At 54.8% G+C, this 18,446-nt stretch overlaps 9 protein-coding genes across 9 annotated transcripts; 5 read left to right on the forward strand and 4 right to left on the reverse strand.

Moving 5' to 3' along the window:
• Window positions 1-736: 736 nt before the first annotated feature.
• LY79DRAFT_664568 (uncharacterized protein) lies at window positions 737-1,918 on the forward strand (the record flags this gene model as incomplete). The annotated part of the gene is made up of 1 exon (XM_060562910.1): window positions 737-1,918. The coding sequence occupies one exon, from the start codon at window positions 737-739 to the stop codon at window positions 1,916-1,918; it is 1,182 nt and encodes a 393-aa protein (XP_060420741.1).
• Window positions 1,919-2,089: 171 nt separating this feature from the next.
• Window positions 2,090-3,886, reverse strand: LY79DRAFT_503939 (trafficking protein Mon1; the record flags this gene model as incomplete). Its single annotated transcript, XM_060553455.1, has 1 exon — window positions 2,090-3,886. One exon carries the CDS (start codon window positions 3,884-3,886, stop codon window positions 2,090-2,092), a length of 1,797 nt encoding a protein of 598 aa, XP_060420742.1.
• Window positions 3,887-4,956: 1,070 nt separating this feature from the next.
• Window positions 4,957-10,860, forward strand: LY79DRAFT_664570 (Dopey, N-terminal-domain-containing protein; the record flags this gene model as incomplete). The annotated part of the gene is made up of 6 exons (XM_060562911.1): window positions 4,957-5,056; window positions 5,113-5,240; window positions 5,305-7,694; window positions 7,744-7,988; window positions 8,037-9,496; window positions 9,544-10,860. 6 exons carry the CDS (start codon window positions 4,957-4,959, stop codon window positions 10,858-10,860), a joined length of 5,640 nt encoding a protein of 1,879 aa, XP_060420743.1.
• A 63-nt stretch (window positions 10,861-10,923) lies between these two features.
• On the reverse strand, window positions 10,924-11,748 carry LY79DRAFT_664571 (RNA cap guanine-N2 methyltransferase; the record flags this gene model as incomplete). Its single annotated transcript, XM_060562912.1, has 2 exons — window positions 10,924-11,599; window positions 11,666-11,748. 2 exons carry the CDS (start codon window positions 11,746-11,748, stop codon window positions 10,924-10,926), a joined length of 759 nt encoding a protein of 252 aa, XP_060420744.1.
• Window positions 11,749-12,081: 333 nt separating this feature from the next.
• LY79DRAFT_621130 (GRASP55/65 family protein) lies at window positions 12,082-13,640 on the forward strand. The gene is made up of 2 exons (XM_060562059.1): window positions 12,082-12,384; window positions 12,472-13,640. The coding sequence occupies exons 1-2, from the start codon at window positions 12,217-12,219 to the stop codon at window positions 13,384-13,386; spliced, it is 1,083 nt and encodes a 360-aa protein (XP_060420745.1). The 5' UTR covers window positions 12,082-12,216; the 3' UTR covers window positions 13,387-13,640.
• On the reverse strand, window positions 13,514-14,650 carry LY79DRAFT_698826 (DAD family-domain-containing protein). The gene is made up of 4 exons (XM_060564879.1): window positions 14,183-14,650; window positions 13,979-14,036; window positions 13,861-13,924; window positions 13,514-13,795 (listed from the first exon to the last, which is right to left on the reverse strand). The coding sequence occupies exons 1-4, from the start codon at window positions 14,489-14,491 to the stop codon at window positions 13,729-13,731; spliced, it is 498 nt and encodes a 165-aa protein (XP_060420746.1). The 5' UTR covers window positions 14,492-14,650; the 3' UTR covers window positions 13,514-13,728.
• Window positions 14,651-15,059: 409 nt separating this feature from the next.
• LY79DRAFT_574602 (transmembrane protein 14C) lies at window positions 15,060-15,550 on the forward strand (the record flags this gene model as incomplete). The annotated part of the gene is made up of 3 exons (XM_060559609.1): window positions 15,060-15,062; window positions 15,131-15,254; window positions 15,357-15,550. The coding sequence occupies 3 exons, from the start codon at window positions 15,060-15,062 to the stop codon at window positions 15,548-15,550; spliced, it is 321 nt and encodes a 106-aa protein (XP_060420747.1).
• A 379-nt stretch (window positions 15,551-15,929) lies between these two features.
• On the reverse strand, window positions 15,930-16,279 carry LY79DRAFT_664575 (uncharacterized protein; the record flags this gene model as incomplete). The annotated part of the gene is made up of 2 exons (XM_060562913.1): window positions 15,930-16,147; window positions 16,246-16,279. 2 exons carry the CDS (start codon window positions 16,277-16,279, stop codon window positions 15,930-15,932), a joined length of 252 nt encoding a protein of 83 aa, XP_060420748.1.
• A 372-nt stretch (window positions 16,280-16,651) lies between these two features.
• On the forward strand, window positions 16,652-17,482 carry LY79DRAFT_664576 (prefoldin subunit; the record flags this gene model as incomplete). The annotated part of the gene is made up of 4 exons (XM_060562914.1): window positions 16,652-16,688; window positions 16,801-16,891; window positions 17,170-17,362; window positions 17,450-17,482. 4 exons carry the CDS (start codon window positions 16,652-16,654, stop codon window positions 17,480-17,482), a joined length of 354 nt encoding a protein of 117 aa, XP_060420749.1.
• Between the last annotated feature and the right edge of the window lie 964 nt (window positions 17,483-18,446).

The following is an 18,446-nucleotide window of genomic DNA, read 5'->3' on the forward strand; positions in this document are numbered from 1 at the left end:
GATCCGGTCATGTTTACAGTTATTGGGTGTTTCTCTTGCTTGGCTCTCAAGTATTCGAGTTTCTTGAAAACGGGCTTGTTGCTAGGCTTTTGGAGGGGTAGAAAGGTCGGCATCGTTTAAGTCGAGTCTAGCTATGTTGTCCATTCGGGTGGGATGTAATGACTAAGGGGTGACTTGTTGAGTACGAAGAAAGAAGGGGCCACAAAGTGGCTTGTCAGTAGCCAGGACATACGATAGACTGTGGTATCAATAGGATGCGATCCAAGAAAAGACTTTACGCGGTACCTGGGACACAGGACGCCAACGAAAAGAGGCTTGCATTGTTTTCACCTTTGTAGATTTGTAGACGGCCCGTTTTGAATGTGCATGACGGCAGGGCTGCATGCCCACGAAGGTTCTCTTTCATCCAAGCCATGGAAGCCTAGCATTGAGACTGCTTTTCCTCAAAAACTAGCCGGATTTTCCTATAATCTTGTTCTTACCAGGGTTTCTTCTCTTGATTTGCCTCTTGGTGCGAAGGTTACTGCCCTTTCCTTACATTCGTTATATTATCAAACAACGTTCGTTCAACCAACACTCGCTCCAAACGTACTCGGGATCTCGTTCCAACATTCGTTTTAATTACTCAGAGAAGAATTTACTCTTTTTGTTTTGTTTACGGCAACCTTCATCACAACCATCATACAGCGTCAAAAGCCTCTCTGTTCTCCCCTTCCCTTTCCATTTTTCGTGCGAAATGATTGACGATTTCAGCTCGTACGACATGAGTGACATCATTCCCCCGCTGGAAGGGCTCCCGTCCATCATCCGGCTCTCGTCCTTCTTCGGAGACGCGCCGTCCTTCCTGTCGACGGGGGCGACGGACGGCAGCGAGGGCAAGCCGGGGGAGATGGAAAAGGGGGACAAGAGCCCGAGGGGGCGCAAAGACAGCGTTATGATGGAGGTGTACGGGTCGGGATCCGGGTCGTCGGCGTCGGCGTCGGCGTCTTCGGTGGCGTCGTGCAAGAAGCCCGTGGTGACGGTCCGGAAGCGGGTCCTTGGCGTCGACGAGAAGGGAGAGAGCAGCCGCTCGGCGGAAGGAGTCCTCAGCCCTTGGGACGGCAGCAAGGACGACGAGCACAAGATCAAGGACAAAGACAGCGACGACGACACAAGGGAGAAGGCCCCGGGCTCTGCAGCACCCCGGCGCAGCCGCTTCGTCGAGGACCTCGAGGGCCTGCGGGCCGAGGTGGTAGGCAGGACACCCGCCGAGATGTGCCAGCAGATCTGCCTGCCCGAAGCGGCGGGAATGGCTGCCAAAGGCGCCGGGTCGGTCAAGCTGTGTTTCCCGCCCGACGTCGCTATCCCCGTCCCGCCGCCGAAGAAGGAGCTGCTGCAGCCGGCTCTCAAAGAGGGCCGTCCGCCACCGTCCACGACATCGTCTCCCGGGCGGTTGTGCCACCATGACGGCGCATGTGTACGGAAGAAGGGGCGGCGCAGGAGGAAATTTGCCCGGGCCGTCGTGCGGCTAGCCACGAAGCCGGCTCGGTGGCGCAGGGAGGACAAGGGGAAGAGGCGGGCCGCGTGCGAGGTCTGCGGCGACGACACGCCGCCGGACCTGCGGAGCGGCTGGGAGCAGGGGCAGGACGGGGTCGCTCCGGGGTCCGACGGCGATTCGGGCGCCGCGGACGAGATCGCCGAGTTGCTGAGCCTGCTGTACGACAAGGACGAGACCGAGAGCAGCTGGCGGTGTAGTGGCTGCGGCCAGAAGGTCGGCGAGGAGCTGATGTGGGAGGGGGACGAGGACGCTCGGATGAAGAAGACCGACGGGACCACACCCGGCTTGAAGGAGGAGACGGTGAACCAGGACTCTGAAAATGTTGCAGCTGGTCTCATGGAGATGCCGGAGGCCTGGTGGGCAAGACATTTTCGGCTGTAATGCTCATCTGTATTGATACCCAAGCTTCGTGGGGGAGGACTCCTAGTGGATGTCACTAAGCAACAGCTTCCCTTAATTTCTAATAACTAATTCGGGTGATTCAGGCACGAGATGGTATTCTCTCGCAACACAGCAGGAAAAAACCAAAAAAGCGGATGGTTCGTTTTTCAATCAGAAGACGCCCCCACCGATGATGAAGATTCGTTCCTCTTCGCGTCTGGCCCATTGTATGACCTTGTTGGCCCCTTGGGTCAGCACTGGACGGCTCACGTTAGGGCCGGCGACGCAGTAGAATTCGAAAACGGGAGTGATCCAGGCCAGGGCGGTTGCGTCTTCGGCGACGGAGTGCAGAACGCGCATGTGCGAGTGCTTCGCGTGGACGGCGGCGTGCAGTTGATGGTAGAGGCCCATGAGACGACGGCGGGCCATAAGGGAGGAGAAGACAGGGTCCAGGGCGGACATGCTGAACTGGACGTTGGCACGGGATTTGTATAGAAAGTGGGATATCTGGCCGCCGGGGGCAATATCTGTCGTTCTAGGCCTACCTGCGCGTGCGGCGGCCTGGATTATTGCGAGATGACCGGACTTCGCCAGAGAAGCGGCGACAGCGTCCCGCATTTGTTTAAGCTCAAAGAAGGACTCCTTGTCTGGGCTGATGAGGATGATGGCTAGCTCCTCGTCCGCGTTGGCTGGCGAGTCCTGTTCTGTAGCTTGTCCGCCGTCCACGCCGTCAAAGAAGCTGACGTACATGTACAGATAGCCGCGGTTGTTGAACGCAGGCAGGCACAACGGGATCCAGTTCTCGCCGCCGCCCGCTCTAATGCCACTGGATTCGAACAACATGTTGAAGATAAGTTGTAGGTCGCTAGGATGGAGGGAATGACGGCGCGGGCGAATGACGCTGACCAGCTTGCCGCCAGCCACAATGAGACCGTAGAGGAGCTTTTCTGTCCGCTGCTTAAGGAAGGCATTATTGATGGCATATCTCTGGGACTTGCGCAACTTGAGGCATTCCAGAGCCCCGAGAAGTGCCGACGGGGAGCCCTTCGTGAAATTGTCAGCGAGAGACGAGATCAGAGGCTCGGTGCCCTCGAGCGGTTTTCGAAGATCGCTAGATGGGCGGTGGACAAAGATGTTCTTCAGAGTCGGTAGTGTGAGCGTCGACAGGATCTGCATATATAAAGCCTCCAGTTGCGCCCTGAGCTGTGTGTCGCTCTCTCCGAGCCGGCTGATAGCCACGAAATACAAAGGCCCTTGTGTCGTGATAACGAATCTCGTGTTCCCTGCTGTGAAACCGGAAAGTGGATTCTTTGCCCCTTCATAGAAAGATATGAGAGTCTGGATGACGCCCATATACGAGTTGATCAGCCCCAGGTCTCCATGTCGACTATAAATGGGCTTGCCGGCAGACGACAGGATCATGTAATGCTTCAACTTTGCTTTCCACATGGCGACTCGTTCCTCATCCTTGATGCTCTCATCGGACTCGTCCGGCAGATCGTCGAATTCATGCGCGAAGCTGGCTAGACTGCGAGTCGTACTGTCCATCCTCAGAGTCTCGAACGGTGGAACCGTCACCGATTGTGACCTAAGAAGGTTCCATGCGGGACTTCTCTTGTTGAACTCGCCCATCAGCAGGCTAGCAATATCATTGGGAGGCCGCAGGGTGGGCGAAAAGCTGGCGATGCTCATGGAGTCTTCCCCTTCCGCCAGCGTCCTTATCGGCGTCCCCTGGCCGCTTTTAGAGGACTGGGCGGGCGTGGATACGGCTCTATTGCCCGAAGTCGAGAAGGTGCCGCGAGAGCCATCTGGGAAGGACAGGGTCTGGATGTCGAGAGGGGTGACGGCGGTGGTGGCAGCGGCCATGGCCATTCTTGCGTCTATCGATGCATTCGAATCGATAGAGGGTCGCGGAGGCAGAGGCGGAGGCAGCTCTTCGCCGGGGCTATGTTCGTGGTCCTCGCCCATGATTGCGGCAGAGCACGCGGGACCATCTCAACTAGGCAATACGGGAGACGTCGGAGTCGCGTAGCGGTCGCGCACTTGGATGTGCCTGACTTTGTGTTCGGCTTTGGGTATCAATGGCCCAAGTTTCAAGGTGCCATGGCAGGCATGCGGGGCCTGACCCAGGTTGAGAGAAAGGTTATGCTGAGGGATAGAGAGGAGTGATGGGGAAAGAGAGGATCGTCCCAAGTAGCGTACTCGGCCTGCTGATGATGCGCAGGAGGGGCGCCCAGATTTAGCGGTGCAGCGGCCCTCACTAGTGGGAACGGTCCGCTAATCAAAGCTAAGGCCCACTCATGTTCAGACCAGCACCGGTCCAAACACTCCGAAGGCAAGGAGCCAGTAACATGGGATTCTAACAATCCCATGGCCTAGAAAGCTTCCTTGTCAGGGGCAAAATCCACCGAATACACAAACTACCTTCAGTAAAATCGTCGAGGCGCTGGCTCGGAAAGGTGTGAAGCATCAAGGCAAGAAGGGCGGAGAGAAGGCCCGTTGGATGGATGACAGCCTCCGAAGTCGCACCTTACACACGCTAAACTACAAACTCACATGCAAGCCAATCTGCTCTGACTGGAACTTCAAAAGGTATTTCATAAACTAGATTTTGTCTCGTTACAAGCCGCAAAGGTGGGGGGTTTTCCCAACAGCTTCCTAACTGTAAGGTACAGAGTCCACAATTTTAAAGTACCGTACAAATCGATGCCTGATGACGTTGTTGGTTTACTATCGCGGCACTGATACAGCCAGCCTCGTCAGGCGGGAACGGTCGCTAAATTAGTCTGACCAATGGGAAGCTTGCGAGCTCCCAGGATGCCCCCACTGTACCTGTCGTCTGGAAGGAGACATGGTAGCCTTTCGAGCTCATCACATTCTAAACCCTGTCCACGACACTCTTTGCGAAGACAGCACTTTATGCAAGCGACTGAATCACCAAGGGTCAAGCAGCAATGAGCCCGCGATAGCTTCGTTACGATCACACAAGAACAGTCTGATGTTTTCGCTCGTTCGACCAACACCCACTCTCAGCAATCATGGCCCTTGAGCCTGGCTCTGGCCGACGGTCCGTCTCCCCCGAGAGCTCAGGCCGTGACTCTCCTCTCCCGCGTCAATGGAGGAACCAACTCGGCGCCGGTAAGCCTCTACGCTGACACGTATACCAACTCGCCAGATAGTAACATGGGAAACAGAAGAGGCGCCGATCAAGGATAAGCACTACCGTAAATACGCATCCGGCATTGAGCGAGCCCTTTCACTATTCGAGACGGCCTTGCAGGAATGGGCAGACTACATCTCCTTTTTGAACCGCCTCCTGAAGGTTGGATACCCTCAATTGCATTCTGTATGGTATAGCAAAATGGGACACTGACCACAGTCCCAAGGCACTTCAAGCTCGACACCCCTCCACCACCACCATCCCTTCAAAAGCCATCGTCGCAAAGCGCCTATCACAATGTCTCAATCCCTCCCTGCCGTCGGGTGTGCACCAAAAAACACTCGAGGTCTACAGCTACATATTCGCGATGATAGGCACCGATGGCCTTTCCAAGGACCTGCCCCTATACCTTCCGGGCCTGGCCTCGACTTTCTCATTCGCCTCCCTCTCTGTCCGATCCCCTTTTCTCGATTTACTAGAACACCACTTCCTCGATTTGGATCCCCGATCGCTCCGACCGGCCATGAAATCCGTTGTCCTAGCTCTCTTGCCCGGTCTTGAGGACGAAACGAGCGAAGACTTCGATCGAACACTGCGGTTGATGGACAGTTTCAAGGCCGCAATTCGTCCAGCGGATAGTGAAGAACTGGATGGTCCGCATTCGGCCGGGGACGACTTTTTTTGGCAATGCTTCTTCCTGGCCTCTATCACGGGATCGAGTCGCAGGGCTGGAGCCTTAGCCTACTTGGTGAGAAACCTACCCAAGTTAGGCGAGCCGGTTGTCCATGGAAAATCCGCCAAGAATGGCGTCCAAGACGATGAGAAATCTGCACAGCTTGCGACGATGGTCACTTCACCCGAGCCAGGGCTACTTCTACGCTCGTTTGCTGCCGGCCTTGCGGATGAACAGCTGTTGATTCAACGCGGCTTCCTAGACCTTTTGGTCACTCATCTTCCTCTGCACTCGAAGGTTCTGCAAACGAATGTCAAACCGGGTGATTTGGAACTCCTTCTCCGTGCGGCAGTTGGTGTCGTCATTCGGAGGGATATGAGTCTCAACAGGCGGCTTTGGGCATGGTTCCTCGGCCCGGATCCCGCACCGGGAGAAAGCGAGAGTGGCTTCGACTCGCCCTCTTCGGCAGATCAGCATAATTCATATTTTGCATCCAAAACCAGCTATTTTGAGGATCATGGGCTTCAGCCTCTAACCCGAGCCCTCCTGGCCATGATCAATGCCGACCGGGGATCGAGCCCCGGAGAGAGGGCCAGACCTTATAGAATCTGCCTGTCGTTAATGGATCGATGGGAGATTGGCGGACTTGTTGTCCCCGAAGTATTCCTCCCAATCGTCAATAGTGTTCGGCACTATAGAGACCAAGCGCCTAGGAAAGCCGATTTCAACGAAGTGTTCCGCAGTGCAAGTGTATTCTTTGACGGCGTTGAGAGTGGTCTGATCTATGGCGAGATCGTCAGTCTGCTAGCACAAGCTATAGGCCCAGGAACCTTGGCTGATAACGAGCGTCTCGACAAACTCGATTTGGTCAACTTCGTCTTGGCCAACTTCAACGTTCGCGAGGAAGAGATGATTACTATTCATGCACCGCTTACCGCTTTGTCTATTCTTTGCATGCTCGAAGACATAAGAGAGAAGCAGGAAGCGGGCTCTGTACAGAAGAGCTCACAAAAAATCGCCGAGGAGGCATTGCGCATCACTTTGACCGTCTTAGACCTCATTCCGGACCGGGCATTTCCCCCATCGGCCGCTAACAGCCCTAAAAGAACAATGGAGACCGGTGTCTTGGCATCATTGCCTGCAGTCGAACTCCTGAAACGGATCAAGGCATTTTACGTCGATGAACAAGGCAATCTTGATGCAGTTCATGTTCCCCTTTCTCCTATCGAGGTTGGCGAGCTTCTGTTGCAGAAAACAGGCCAGCTTGTCTGCGAAGGTCTCAAGAACCCCGAGTCGGGGTTAGATCTGGGAGCCAAAGGAAGGGTTCTAACCACCCTGTTACTCAAAGTGCCGACCACCTATCAACTGGATACGGCGTACCTTTTGTCCTGCCTTCATGAACGCTTGCAGCACTCTGACAAATTGCCGTTTACCTCTTTTAACTCCATTCTTTATCTCTCCGCTCACCTCTACTCTGCAGAGAGGATAGAGCTGTCGGACCTTACTGAACTCGTCAGTCCTCTTGTTCGGCAGGCCTGGGAGTTCTTGTCTGCTTCCGAGCCAAAATACCACGTTGAAACAGTCCGATCATTGTGGCAGCTTCAGGCTGCCCTTACTTCACAGAACCGTGACATAGAAGCTGCGCTTGCCAGCCTAATCATTGAAAATGATGTCCAAGGATCATTCGCATCGCGTCCAGCTGATGCTGGTCGCCGCTTCAGCGTGCTGTGGTCCCATACGCTACAAGATTCTAACGCCGAAAGACGAGGCTCCAAGACGCCTATGATTGAAATGCCTCCTCATGCTCGATTGGCAGGTTCGGAAACCTACTACGTTATGTTGGAGCGGCCTCTCTTCCTCATGCTAGATGCTCTCTTGGACGAGCGAACCCAGTTGTTCATGACTGTTAAGGGATGGTTAAACAGCTTGGTAGGCATTGACAAGTAAGTCGAGCTGCATCCTACGATGAGCCAGGGTGCTAACTAGCACCAGATTGTTTCTGCTCTTCGTGCGGAAGTTTTCTGCTTTGGGGTTTCTTCGATCAAGTCGTGAGATTGGCTCAGCCGCCACTTCGGCCAGTTCAACTACCTTTACGGCAGATGATGACTTAGATCTTTGCCTCTACTACCTAAGAACATTGTCCAATGTTTTCCGTTGGGCCCCAGATATCATATGGGCTGTGTTGGCATCGACGAGTCTTACAGTCGGTAGCGAGCATGCAGAGATCGCGCAGATGAGTAAGTTACAATGCTATTTTTTGAGTACCTAGTGCTGACCGTCATAAGCTGGCCAAGAAGGCGACATCACCATGCAAGAGGTATTTGTTCATGTCTGTTTGAGATGTATCGCCGGAAACAACGAGCCTGCGGATGAGCACATTCGCGTTCGGGCCACGCAACTTCATCGCTACGCCCTCACCGTCATGCATCAGATCCTTTTGAACCCTTACGCCGAACCCCTTGCCCGTTTGCACCTTGAGAATGTTCTTATCGAGCGTCTTCTCCAGTCTCTCAGCGGGCCCGATCCCTACGTTCAGGTCCTTCTTTTGGACGTCGTATTCGATGCATTGAAACTTCGAGACATCGTCATCTCCGACGTTCCTGCTTCTCCATCATCAGAAAAGAGGAAGATGAGCCTTGACCCTATCAAGAGCCTCAGAGTGTCATCACAGTTGGATAGGAAGCCAACAGCTCCGCCGCCCAACCTACTCAAGTGTCTCCAGGCCGGGTTGAGCTCGCCTAGCAGTCGCAGTGTTCTTGACAGTTGGGTCAGCTTCTTGACAGAATGCTTGCCCTTCTACTCGGATACCATATTCCAAGTCCTCATTCCTTTGGTGGAAACGCTTTGTCGGCAGGTTTCGAATACCTTCAACGACTTACAATCCATTTTCAGAGACACCGGCGGTTCTAGGAAGGGTGATTGGAACGCGCCCGAGTCAACGCTAATATCCCTTCTCAATGCTCTAGAGCAAGTTCTAGCCCGGGCGCACGAGCGACTTCTGGTTGAAGAAGCCAGAACGCAAGTCGCCAAAGGCCCAGATCAGCACCCAGGATTTTTTGGAAACATGGTATCGGGTGTCTTCAACTCAGATGCACCACAAACCCGGAGTGCCACCGCCAACGACAGACTCACTGTTCATCTTGCGTTCGCGGATGCAGTTCGCATTTGCTTTACAATCTGGTCATGGGGTCAAGGCAGCGACATGAATGCTCAAGACATGACATCGATTTCCTCTTTCAACTACACATCACTGCGTATGAGAAATCGAGCTAGACGGCTACTGGAGCATCTCTTTGCCGCCGAGACCTTGGAGTGCCTCGAAACGGTTATTGAGATTTGGCGGAGCTCAATCAATATTACTACGCCGGCCCCTCAGTCCGAAGTGTTCAATCTCCTCCCAGCATTGGACGGTTCTCGACCTAAACACACCATTCCTGCTATTTTCAATGCCATCTACAGCAGGACGAACCCCGGGGCGTTGGACATCTCAAGGAAATCGACTCTGACAACGTCTCTTCAAGACATAGACCTCGTCACGTTCTTGGTTGAGTACGCTCGTTCGCTTGAGGACGACGCAATGGACGAGATATGGCTTGACTGCATGGCATTCTTGCGCGATCTGCTCACAAATCCTTTCCCGCACCGGCAGACGCTGCCAAGTCTGCTGGAATTCGCCGCTATTCTGGGAGAAAAGGTGGACAACACCAACTTCGGCGAGCAGCGGAAGATGAGGCGGGAGCTTGGGGTAAGTACAGTGAACACTATCCGTGATGCATGACTAACAACAACCAGGATCTCTTCCTCCGGCTTCTGACCGCAATATTCACAACCAAGCCCATGACGTTCGCGGATGCACCGCCTTACGAAAAGTTGGAGAAGAATCGGGATGGTGTACGCCGAACCGCCACGTTATCTTTGGCCACCGTTCTTGATAGAGCTGAGGATGTGGTGGCTATCCTGGCCTCGATCGTTCCAAACCTGCCCAAAATCTTGGTCGAGACAGACCGTGTGTTGTCTGCCGCGAGCACTATTTCGACAAACGTTATCAGCCCAGCTTTCAGAGCAAAAGGATTTCCTGACACGGTGTCCAAGAACACTCTTGTGCTGCTTCAAGAACTGTCCAGGTTACCTAACAACCAGAAGACCTGGAAGAAGGATGTTGGAGATGCCTTTAACGACGTTAGGTTCTTCGGCTCGAGCATCGACCTGGTGCGAAGCGACTGGTTGCCGTTACTGAGACAATGGACCATCAGCGACAAGGAGCGCATGCCTGAGCTCCTAAGTCGCATGACTCCGCCCACAACAGCCGGTATCGTGTTCGGTGTCGGCGCCACTTCCGCCCGCCTAGAAGCAGACCGGAAGACGCAACTCAACCTCCGTCGCACTGCCACACTGGTCCTCGCATCAAGCGAGGATGCTTTTGTTGCAGAGCTTCCAACCATCATGGACAAGGTCGTGGAGTTGCTTGGGGCCACGGCGACTTCTTCGCCTTCATCGACCACCCGGGCAGAAATCTATATGCTTGTCCGCGCGCTGGTGATCAAGACCAGTGCCATTCATCTGGCCATGATGTGGCCAGTGATTAATGCCGAGCTCCATGCAGCCATCTCGTCAGTCGTGGCTGCTGATCACAGCACAGCATCCGACACTTACAATAACATTTCTGTCCTGCAGGCCTGCAAGCTGCTAGACCTACTCATTTGCGTTGCACCGGACGACTTCCAGCTCCATGAATGGCTCTTTGTCACCGACACAATCGAGGCCGTCTATCGATCCACCAGCTACCAGCCCGTCGCATTGGTTGACGAGCTTGCGGAGGAGCTTGGCACTATGGGCGTCAGCTCATCACTAGGGAGCATTTCAGCATCTCACCTGGCCACAAGCAGCTCAAACAGACGGCCGCTGCTCGGCGTGGGCGGCATCAACGACGAAATTAGCATCGACAGGAAAGACGAGTTGGTGGGCAAGATTCTCCGTCCGTTTTTTGGGCAGCTTAGCATCTTCGCTTTCGAGTCGACATACGCGATGGCACCGTTGGACAGGGAGTTTTGCACCCAGGGGTTGCTGAAGGATTTGTTCGACGAACGTAGTGTGGTCAAGGCGTTGTAAAAGTAGGTAATCGCAGGGTAGAATTATCACAGCATGGGCAAAGAGCCTTGGACTGAATGAACTTCATTGAGATGCCGATTTTGGCGGACTCAGCGTCCCTGGTATGAATGCCACCATGGCCTTGCTCGCCCCTTCCATGCAGTACTGCACCACCTCAAGCTTCTCCCCTTTAGGGGCCAGTTTAGCAATCTGCCTCAGGTCGCTCGTCCTCGGGAGATACAGGGCATGGTCCATGGGCTTGCAGGCGTCGTGCAGCTGCTGCAAGTTGTACGGCTCCATCTGACTGAGGTCAAACACCTCGGCGGTACGGTACCCAGGCCCACCCCACGGAGGGGATGCAAAGATGACGGCCTCGGCCATGTTGATGCGCAGCTCCTCCGATAACGCCTCTGGCGAGTTCTGAAGCTTCTCCAGGTACTCGAAGCAGTCGCCGTGGATCCAGGTGATGTACTCGCCAACTTCGTACAATTCGGCGTTGTGCTGGGCGCACGCCAGGGTCGCGGCGTCGCGCTCGATGGAGATGACGCGATCCCAGCGGGCCGAGAGGGCGAAGGCGATAGTGTTGCCGCCGGCGCCGCCGAATATGTCGATGAGGACGCGCCTGGAGGCGTCGATGTAGTACATCTCGTTGGCGATCTCGTTGGCGAGGGGTTCCGGCGTCACGCCGAACCAGGCGCTGTCGGTGAGCCGAACGCCCTCGTCGTACCAGGAGAAGAGGGAGTAGCGCTGGGAGAAGTATCTGGTGAGGGGATGTTAGTTGGTTGCCGTATGAGAATCACAGTTCCAAGAGGAACGGTAGGCTTACTTCTGGAGATCCCAAGGCACTTCGGCCTTGGACTTGTAGTGGCGGCACTCATCCGTTAGGGGGAGTCTGGTAGCAGCCTTCATTTTGGGGGTGGCGATGCATGAAGCGCGGGACTTATACAAATCTCCTTTTTCCAACGTCGAATCAACGGGTTTCGTTATCTATGGAGATCTCAGTAGTTTTTTCTTCCCCAGTAATACTAAGACAAAGTCACATTTTGGGGCTAACAAGTGTAGCAAACGTCAACGACCATAGTGATGAAAATGAGCATGAACGAGGCTGAGAGAGAAATGATGGAGCTAGAATTGAAGCCCCACTTGGTACCCCCACCAGTGCGGGAGGAAGCTTGGACCCACATGCAAGGCTAACGGGGTACCTTGGATGACAGCTTGCGCCAAAGGGAAACGAACATCTGGAAACACAACTTCGGGGACAAAACTCACCACGACAAAACTCTCAAACTATTTTCTATCTTGACCGGTACCCCTATTTTAGAAAAATCGACTAGCTCGGCAAGACAAGGGTTCGGCTCCAGTGCTGAGCGTGTCACCATGTTCAATGCGCTGAACCGCTTCATGTCCCGCCTGGACGGGCAGCAACCGACCCATCAGAGCAACAACCAGGGGTCCTTTGGCTTCCAGGTATTGCGTAACACCAACCTCGAGCTCTATATTGAGCCGTGGTTTGACTTCATTATTGGTATCAATGGCCGTCCTATTGTATGTGAACCACCTAGTCCCCCTCATACGGGCCCTTGTTCCTTCCGTCGCCACAACATCCACGACTAACACGCGCCCCCCACGCAGGACAACCCCGACCCCCGACTCTTTGCCCAAGAAGTCCGCAACTGCGCCGGCGGTACACTCTCCCTCGGCCTCTGGTCTGCCAAAGGCCAGCGCACGCGCGAGCTGCACGCCTTGGTCCCCGCCGACACCGCCTCCCTCGGCCTCTCCCTGCAATGGACGCCCCTCGCCGTCGCCGCCAATGTTTGGCACGTCCTCGACGTCGCCGCTAACTCGCCCGCCGACTCCGCCGGCCTCCTGCCCTACGGCGACTACATCCTCGGCAGCCCTGAGGGCGCGCTGCACGGCGAGGGCGGGCTAAGCGAGCTTGTAGAGGACCACATCGGCCGCCCCCTGCGGCTGTATGTGTACAACAACGAGTACGACGTCACACGCGAGGTGACGATCCAGCCGAGCCGCGACTGGGGCGGCGAGGGCGCCCTCGGGTGCGTCTTGGGGTATGGCGCGCTGCACAGGTTGCCGCCGCCGCTGAACGAGCCTGTCCATGCGCCGGGGGAGATGATGTTCGATGGGGAGAAGGACCCGGCCGCCTCGTCGTACGGGGCCGCCACTGCCGCAGGAGGCGAGGCGCCGCAGGATCTCTTTGTGCCGGCTGCAGGCGTACCGCCCTCGGGGGGTGATTTCTTGGTGCCCGCGCAGATGGTCGATGCGAGCGGGGCGCCGCCGCCGCCGCCGTCGCTTGGGGGCACGGCGACGGCGAGGAAGAAGAAGGACAGGCATCACGGCGGGAACAATTTCATGGATGACTATTTCAAAGAAGAGGAGAAGAAGAGCAGGGAGGCGGACAACGCGCCGAGCGGGAGAGGGACACCAGTCGCGCCGCCGCCGAAGATGGGTGGTCCGCCGCCGCCGCCGAGAGCGGGCTCCGTGGGGCCGCCCAACGAAGAGAAGCAGGCCGCTGTCGAAGGGGCCGATTGATGTGGAGACAGCGTCGGAAGAGAGACATGCATGGATTATAGAATGGGAACTTTTGGAGTTCGTTGGCATCATGATGATTCCCAGAATTGCATTTTTTTTCCTTCGTCTCCTTCTTGAGATATCTACGTGCTGATGATACAACGCCTGCTTGTATAATGTACATTGGCTTGATTCGTCCCGCGTGCTGCTGCTGCTGCTGCTGCTGCCCATTGGGTTCGGGCATGGCTTCGATAGTGTACCGAACATGTCTAACTCTCTGCATTGTACTCAGGCCTTAACTTGAGAAACCCATCCCTTTTTTTATTCATTTAAACATCGTGCCTGCAACCCCTGAGCGGAGACTTAGTTTATGAAGTTGACGCAGAAGAAGTGAAGGATCAAGCTGCATGCGACGTAATCGGCGAACGCTCTGCGATAGATAGATGTTAGCCACAGTTTTACGTGAATGGTTGGGGAGTTAGGGGATCGAAGTACCTCTCAGGTGATACGGAGGGGAAATCAGACTTGTTGGCCTCGGTGGTCTGGATGCGCAAGGAAGCTGGGAAGCTACTGTTAGCCAGTGGGTATTGAATAGCAGTCGCAATCGGCTTACCAGTGAGGACAAATTGCCCAACGGTAGCAGAGAAGCCAGAGAGGAAGGCGTTGAAAGGCTGTTTCATATCGTTGTTAGCGATTTGTTCGTGTGCAAAGTCTCCCGTCCTCAGTGCCGCAGTCAAACTCCTTCCATGGTCTCCTTTCCAGGAACAGGCCCACACACCACATAGAATCATACAAAGAAAAGAAGAAAAAAACGTACAAAGTTGCCAGCAATAACGCAGTACAAGAATTGCAGCCCACCAACAACAACCAGGAAGGCCATGAAGGCGTCAATCAGCTTTGTGCGTTGCGGCGTGTTCTTGACGTAGTGGTTGTAGATGTTAGTGAGGACCTGGTCCCAGTTCTGGGCGCCGGAAGACACGCCCTTGGGGCCGGCCTTGGGCTGCGAGGTCATGGTGCCTGGGATCGCCGCGGCGGCAGTCGGTCCTGCGGGCGAGGAGGGGAGGTGGGCGGGTTCAGAGGCAGCGGCGGCTGCTCTTTGGGAAGAGACGCTGCGTTTGGGGGCCATTTTGGTATTATTTTTTGGTCCGGTTCGTCGTTCGATTGCGAATGAGGTAGGTGTGATTCAAAGAGTCGGCAAAGCTCGAAGAATTGGAGGGTACTGGTGGAACAAAAGTTGAGGGGAGATGCTCGAGATGTTCGCTAGGATGCGCAGCCGATACTGCTGCTGCGCAGTGCTTAGAGCTGGAAGCTCTGGAGGACACGAAAGCTTGAAGCCACATCCCGTCAGGTGATGTGGCTGGTGCCACACTTGGAAGGGACCACTCCAAAGCCACAAATCTGGGGTAGCATGGTTTCTGGTCCTTGGCTTATTGGGCCCCTGCGTCCTCGAGATTAGTGATTAGTCAGATACGGAAATGAATGAGATCATTCAGCTGTCGTTTCGTTGATGGGTGGGATGTGGTGGACGTGCCGAAGCTCGGACTTCCCGAGGCACCGAACCTATTGAACCTACCGACCTAGGTCTACTTCTATCGCATTCTTTCGTTACAATTCTACTACCCAATTGTCATCTATTCCAGCTCTGAAAGACCGCATTCCTTGCCGGATCAACTCTTTCTACAATATATCTCAGTATGGTATGGTAGTGTAACTCGTTTTGGTATTGAAAGTGGAAGACGAAGCTGACAATGACACCTATGCGCAGTCTTCAGACCTCTCTGTCCCCTCCTTCGCCCTGGGCGCGTTGACTGCCACCGGCGGCATCATTGGCTACGCCCGGACTCGCTCTGTCCCGTCTATCGTCGCCGGAGTCAGCGTTGGTCTTCTCTGTATGTAGCAATTGCCCCTCAGTTTCCCTCCCGTCTTTTTTGTCTTGCCCTTTCGCGCCCCAATTGTAGACGTCCCAACTGACCACAACCAACTCCGTGCAGATGGCCTCGGTGGCTACCGCATCCAGAACGGCGAGCCTTACGGTGTCGAGCTCAGCCTACTCGCATCTGCCGTCCTCGGCGGCTCCGCTGTTCCCCGCGCTCTCCGTCTCCGCAAGCCCGTGCCGATCCTGCTCAGTGTCTTGTCCCTCTTTGGCTTGTACACCTTTGGTAACGAGTTCCGTCGCACCTTGTAAAGAGGCATAAAGGGATAAAGAAGAGTGGCTGTACGATTCGTCGAAGCGATGAAGTTGTGATATCAACCTAGTGTCGGGCAAATGAACAAAGCTGAAATATTGGGGGTTTCCCCCTTTCGCCATTTAAATTGGATGTCGATTCGCGCCCCTTATGTTATGGTACATCCCTGATCCATTGTAGAACGCCTCCAATATGTTGTGCTTGTACGTTTTTCTGGTATTTTGCCCGCCCCGTGCCGTCACCCAGATTCGATCAAAGTCGGGAGCGTTCGTAATATAGTACAATGCCAAATCAATCTCTATCCCGTCGTATGTCGCCATTCGTCTCGTAGAAGGAGCTTTCGTTATAATCCGGAGAAATTTTGAGACGTCTGGCAGCCTAGTCGAGACCGAGCGACTTGTTGAGCTCTTTTATCCGGTTCTCGCGTTCCTCGCGCTTCGCCTTCGCTGCGGCTCGGTTCGCCGCAGTACGGCTTGCACGCGCACCGCGGAGGCACTCGCTGACTTTGTTCTTTGCGTCGTTGCACCCGCCCAGAGACTTGAACAAGAAGCCCTTTGCGTGGCACTCTTCAAGAGCGACCATAATGTCTTCGCACTCTGTTTGAGGACGGACTTGTTAGTGCTCATATTTGCAGGTCGAGCAGGGGTGGTGGCGATCAATGCGCGGATGCTGATTGAGTTGATGGGTAACTGACCGAAGTTGTCTTTGGTATGCAGATGGGGATGCATCTTGAGTAGGGCCTCTAAAGAGTCTGTGGAATCGCAGGCCTGGGAAAGATTTATTTCGTCGTTGGGCAGAAGCGCAAAAAGATGCCAAGGTTCAAAGGGTCAAATGCGCTACAAGGCATTGGATAATTGGATAAGACTACTCAGTGGGAGGAAGGACGCCCTGTGCGTTTGACGCGGCAAAAGCTCGGGCCACATGCTGGCAAGCCGCCTTCTAGAACTTGCCTCTGTTGGCCACTGATCGGAGGGCTATCACACTGGAGCCTTGTGCTTATTGTCCTTCACACAGCCGGGCCGTCTTGATCTTCTCAAGACTTCATCAAGTCCCACCAACGGCATTCTCGACTCGACATCGACACGAGATCTGCACCCACAATGTCGGCGCAGGTAGCTAACCAGCGGAAGCAGCAAGGTCAGTCCTCACCCAGCAAGCCGAACGTGGAAGCACAGAGTTTGACACCACATGAGATCAACATCAACCCCGCCATATCTCTCAGGCATAACTCGTACTAAATCGTCTTTAGATCTGCAAACTCAGTATGGCATCTACAAGAACACCCTGCAGCAGATTGCGCAGAAAATCGGCGACGTTGAGCAGGAAGCCGAAGAACACAAGTGCGTCTCTTATATCTGTGTAACTTCATCAACGTTCCCCCTATCGTCGGCATAGTTGCGAGTGAGAAGTGCCCATCCATGCTTTTGGGAACTGCGGACTCTGCGCTCATCGTGGGGAGGGGGGAGCACGATAGGTTTCTGTTCTCTCTCCGCCGCCGGACTTATCCCTGGGCCAGTTCGCTCATCACACCGCTCTTCACTCACTTCGACACTAAAAACCTAATCGACCCCACCGTCCATTGTAGTATGTCACTGACTAGTTACCGTCACCTGAACAGGCTTGTAATGGAGACGTTACAGCCGCTGTCCGGGGATCGAAAATGCTTCCGCCTGATCAACGGGGTCTTGATGGAGCAGACGGTCAAGGACGTCATGCCCGCCCTTACGACAAACTCTGAAGGTCTGAAGAAGGTTCTCGAGGACCTTGTCAAGCAGTACAAGGCCAAGCAGGACGAGCTGGAAAATTGGAAGGTTCGTTATATGGAGCCCTCGCCCCTATTTCGGCATTAGTATATACGTCATTGAGGGGTCAAGTTTGCTAACGGATTTGGATTACAGAAGAAGAACAACGTCCAGGTTGTGCAAAACTGAGGGGTTAGAAAGACTTGTTCTTGGATGTGGACTTGTGGAGCGAACGTGACTCTGCGCTTGCCCCTACGTCTGCGATAACGTTCTCAGATTTGCCCTTCGCTCGAGCCCGAGTCGGCGGGGGTATCGGGTCGCGGAAAGTATGCTGCCCGCCGTGTTCAGCCCCCCGCGTTTACGGCGCCCCAACGCGATATAGATCGGTTGGCACACGAGACTTCTGAGGACGCCACAGTGACTTCAGCGTTTGAAAACAAGGCGGCGTCACGTATACCCATGGGTGAGGTAGTAAAAACATAAGGATAGCTCAGCAATGCGCCCAGCAACAACGGCCATGTTGATGGTGTAGTGTTAGTAAAAGCAATGCGTTGTTCCACGCCGTTCACAGAATGGTAATTTAACAGGAAGCAATGGAAGCCAGCGGCAACGGCCCCTCAGTGCGCAACAATATCCATGGTGCGAGTCGTGAACCGGCACTCCACACGGAAAGCGACGGCAGGTTTGGCGGCTCAGATGGCTGGCTGAGATAGCTCCGGTTGACGAGGCGTGCTTACTGGCTGCTTGTTATGCGACCCAGTGACGAAAGGTACGAGAACTGCGGCCTCTGGCAACGGCCAAGCAAGCCTCCCTCTAACCAACGGTGCCCAGGATCGTCAGACGGGTATACACCGGTCAATTCCGCCTTCCTTTCGGGAAGGGGGAGAGAGAGAGCATGCGGGGCGGAGGCGGCCCGGATCGTCTGGCCATCGACAGGTTGGCGCCCGTCAACACGTCTCATACGCATCTGCGGGGGCCGATCGAGCTTGTCTGTTCGTGAGGAGAGCAGTGGCATCCGATTTGTGGTCAAGAAATGCCTGAAACAAGACACATGAGAAGATCGACTGATGCTGTCCTGAGCAGTAGCACAGGCGTGACATCAAGCATGCTTCAGCACCGCAGCTGGTGCCCAATCTGCGTGGTGCTTTCCACG

This window comes from Colletotrichum navitas (assembly GCF_030913465.1).
Source record: "Colletotrichum navitas strain CBS 125086 chromosome Unknown LY79scaffold_1, whole genome shotgun sequence".
NCBI lineage: Eukaryota > Fungi > Ascomycota > Sordariomycetes > Glomerellales > Glomerellaceae > Colletotrichum > Colletotrichum navitas.

What these genes read in the sequence shown, in the direction of transcription:
- LY79DRAFT_621130 (XM_060562059.1), top strand. Translation starts at nt 12,217, where the DNA reads ATGTTCAATGCGCTGAACCGCTTCATGTCCCGCCTGGACGGGCAGCAA. An exon ending in GTATCAATGGCCGTCCTATT is followed by an intron (nt 12,385 to 12,471) that starts GTATGTGAACCA and finishes CCCCCCACGCAG; the next exon opens with GACAACCCCGACCCCCGACT.
- LY79DRAFT_698826 (XM_060564879.1), bottom strand. Translation starts at nt 14,491, where the DNA reads ATGGCCCCCAAACGCAGCGTCTCTTCCCAAAGAGCAGCCGCCGCTGCC. An exon ending in GCGTTATTGCTGGCAACTTT is followed by an intron (nt 14,037 to 14,182) that starts GTACGTTTTTTT and finishes GATATGAAACAG; the next exon opens with CCTTTCAACGCCTTCCTCTC. An exon ending in CCCTCCGTATCACCTGAGAG is followed by an intron (nt 13,796 to 13,860) that starts GTACTTCGATCC and finishes TATCTATCGCAG; the next exon opens with AGCGTTCGCCGATTACGTCG.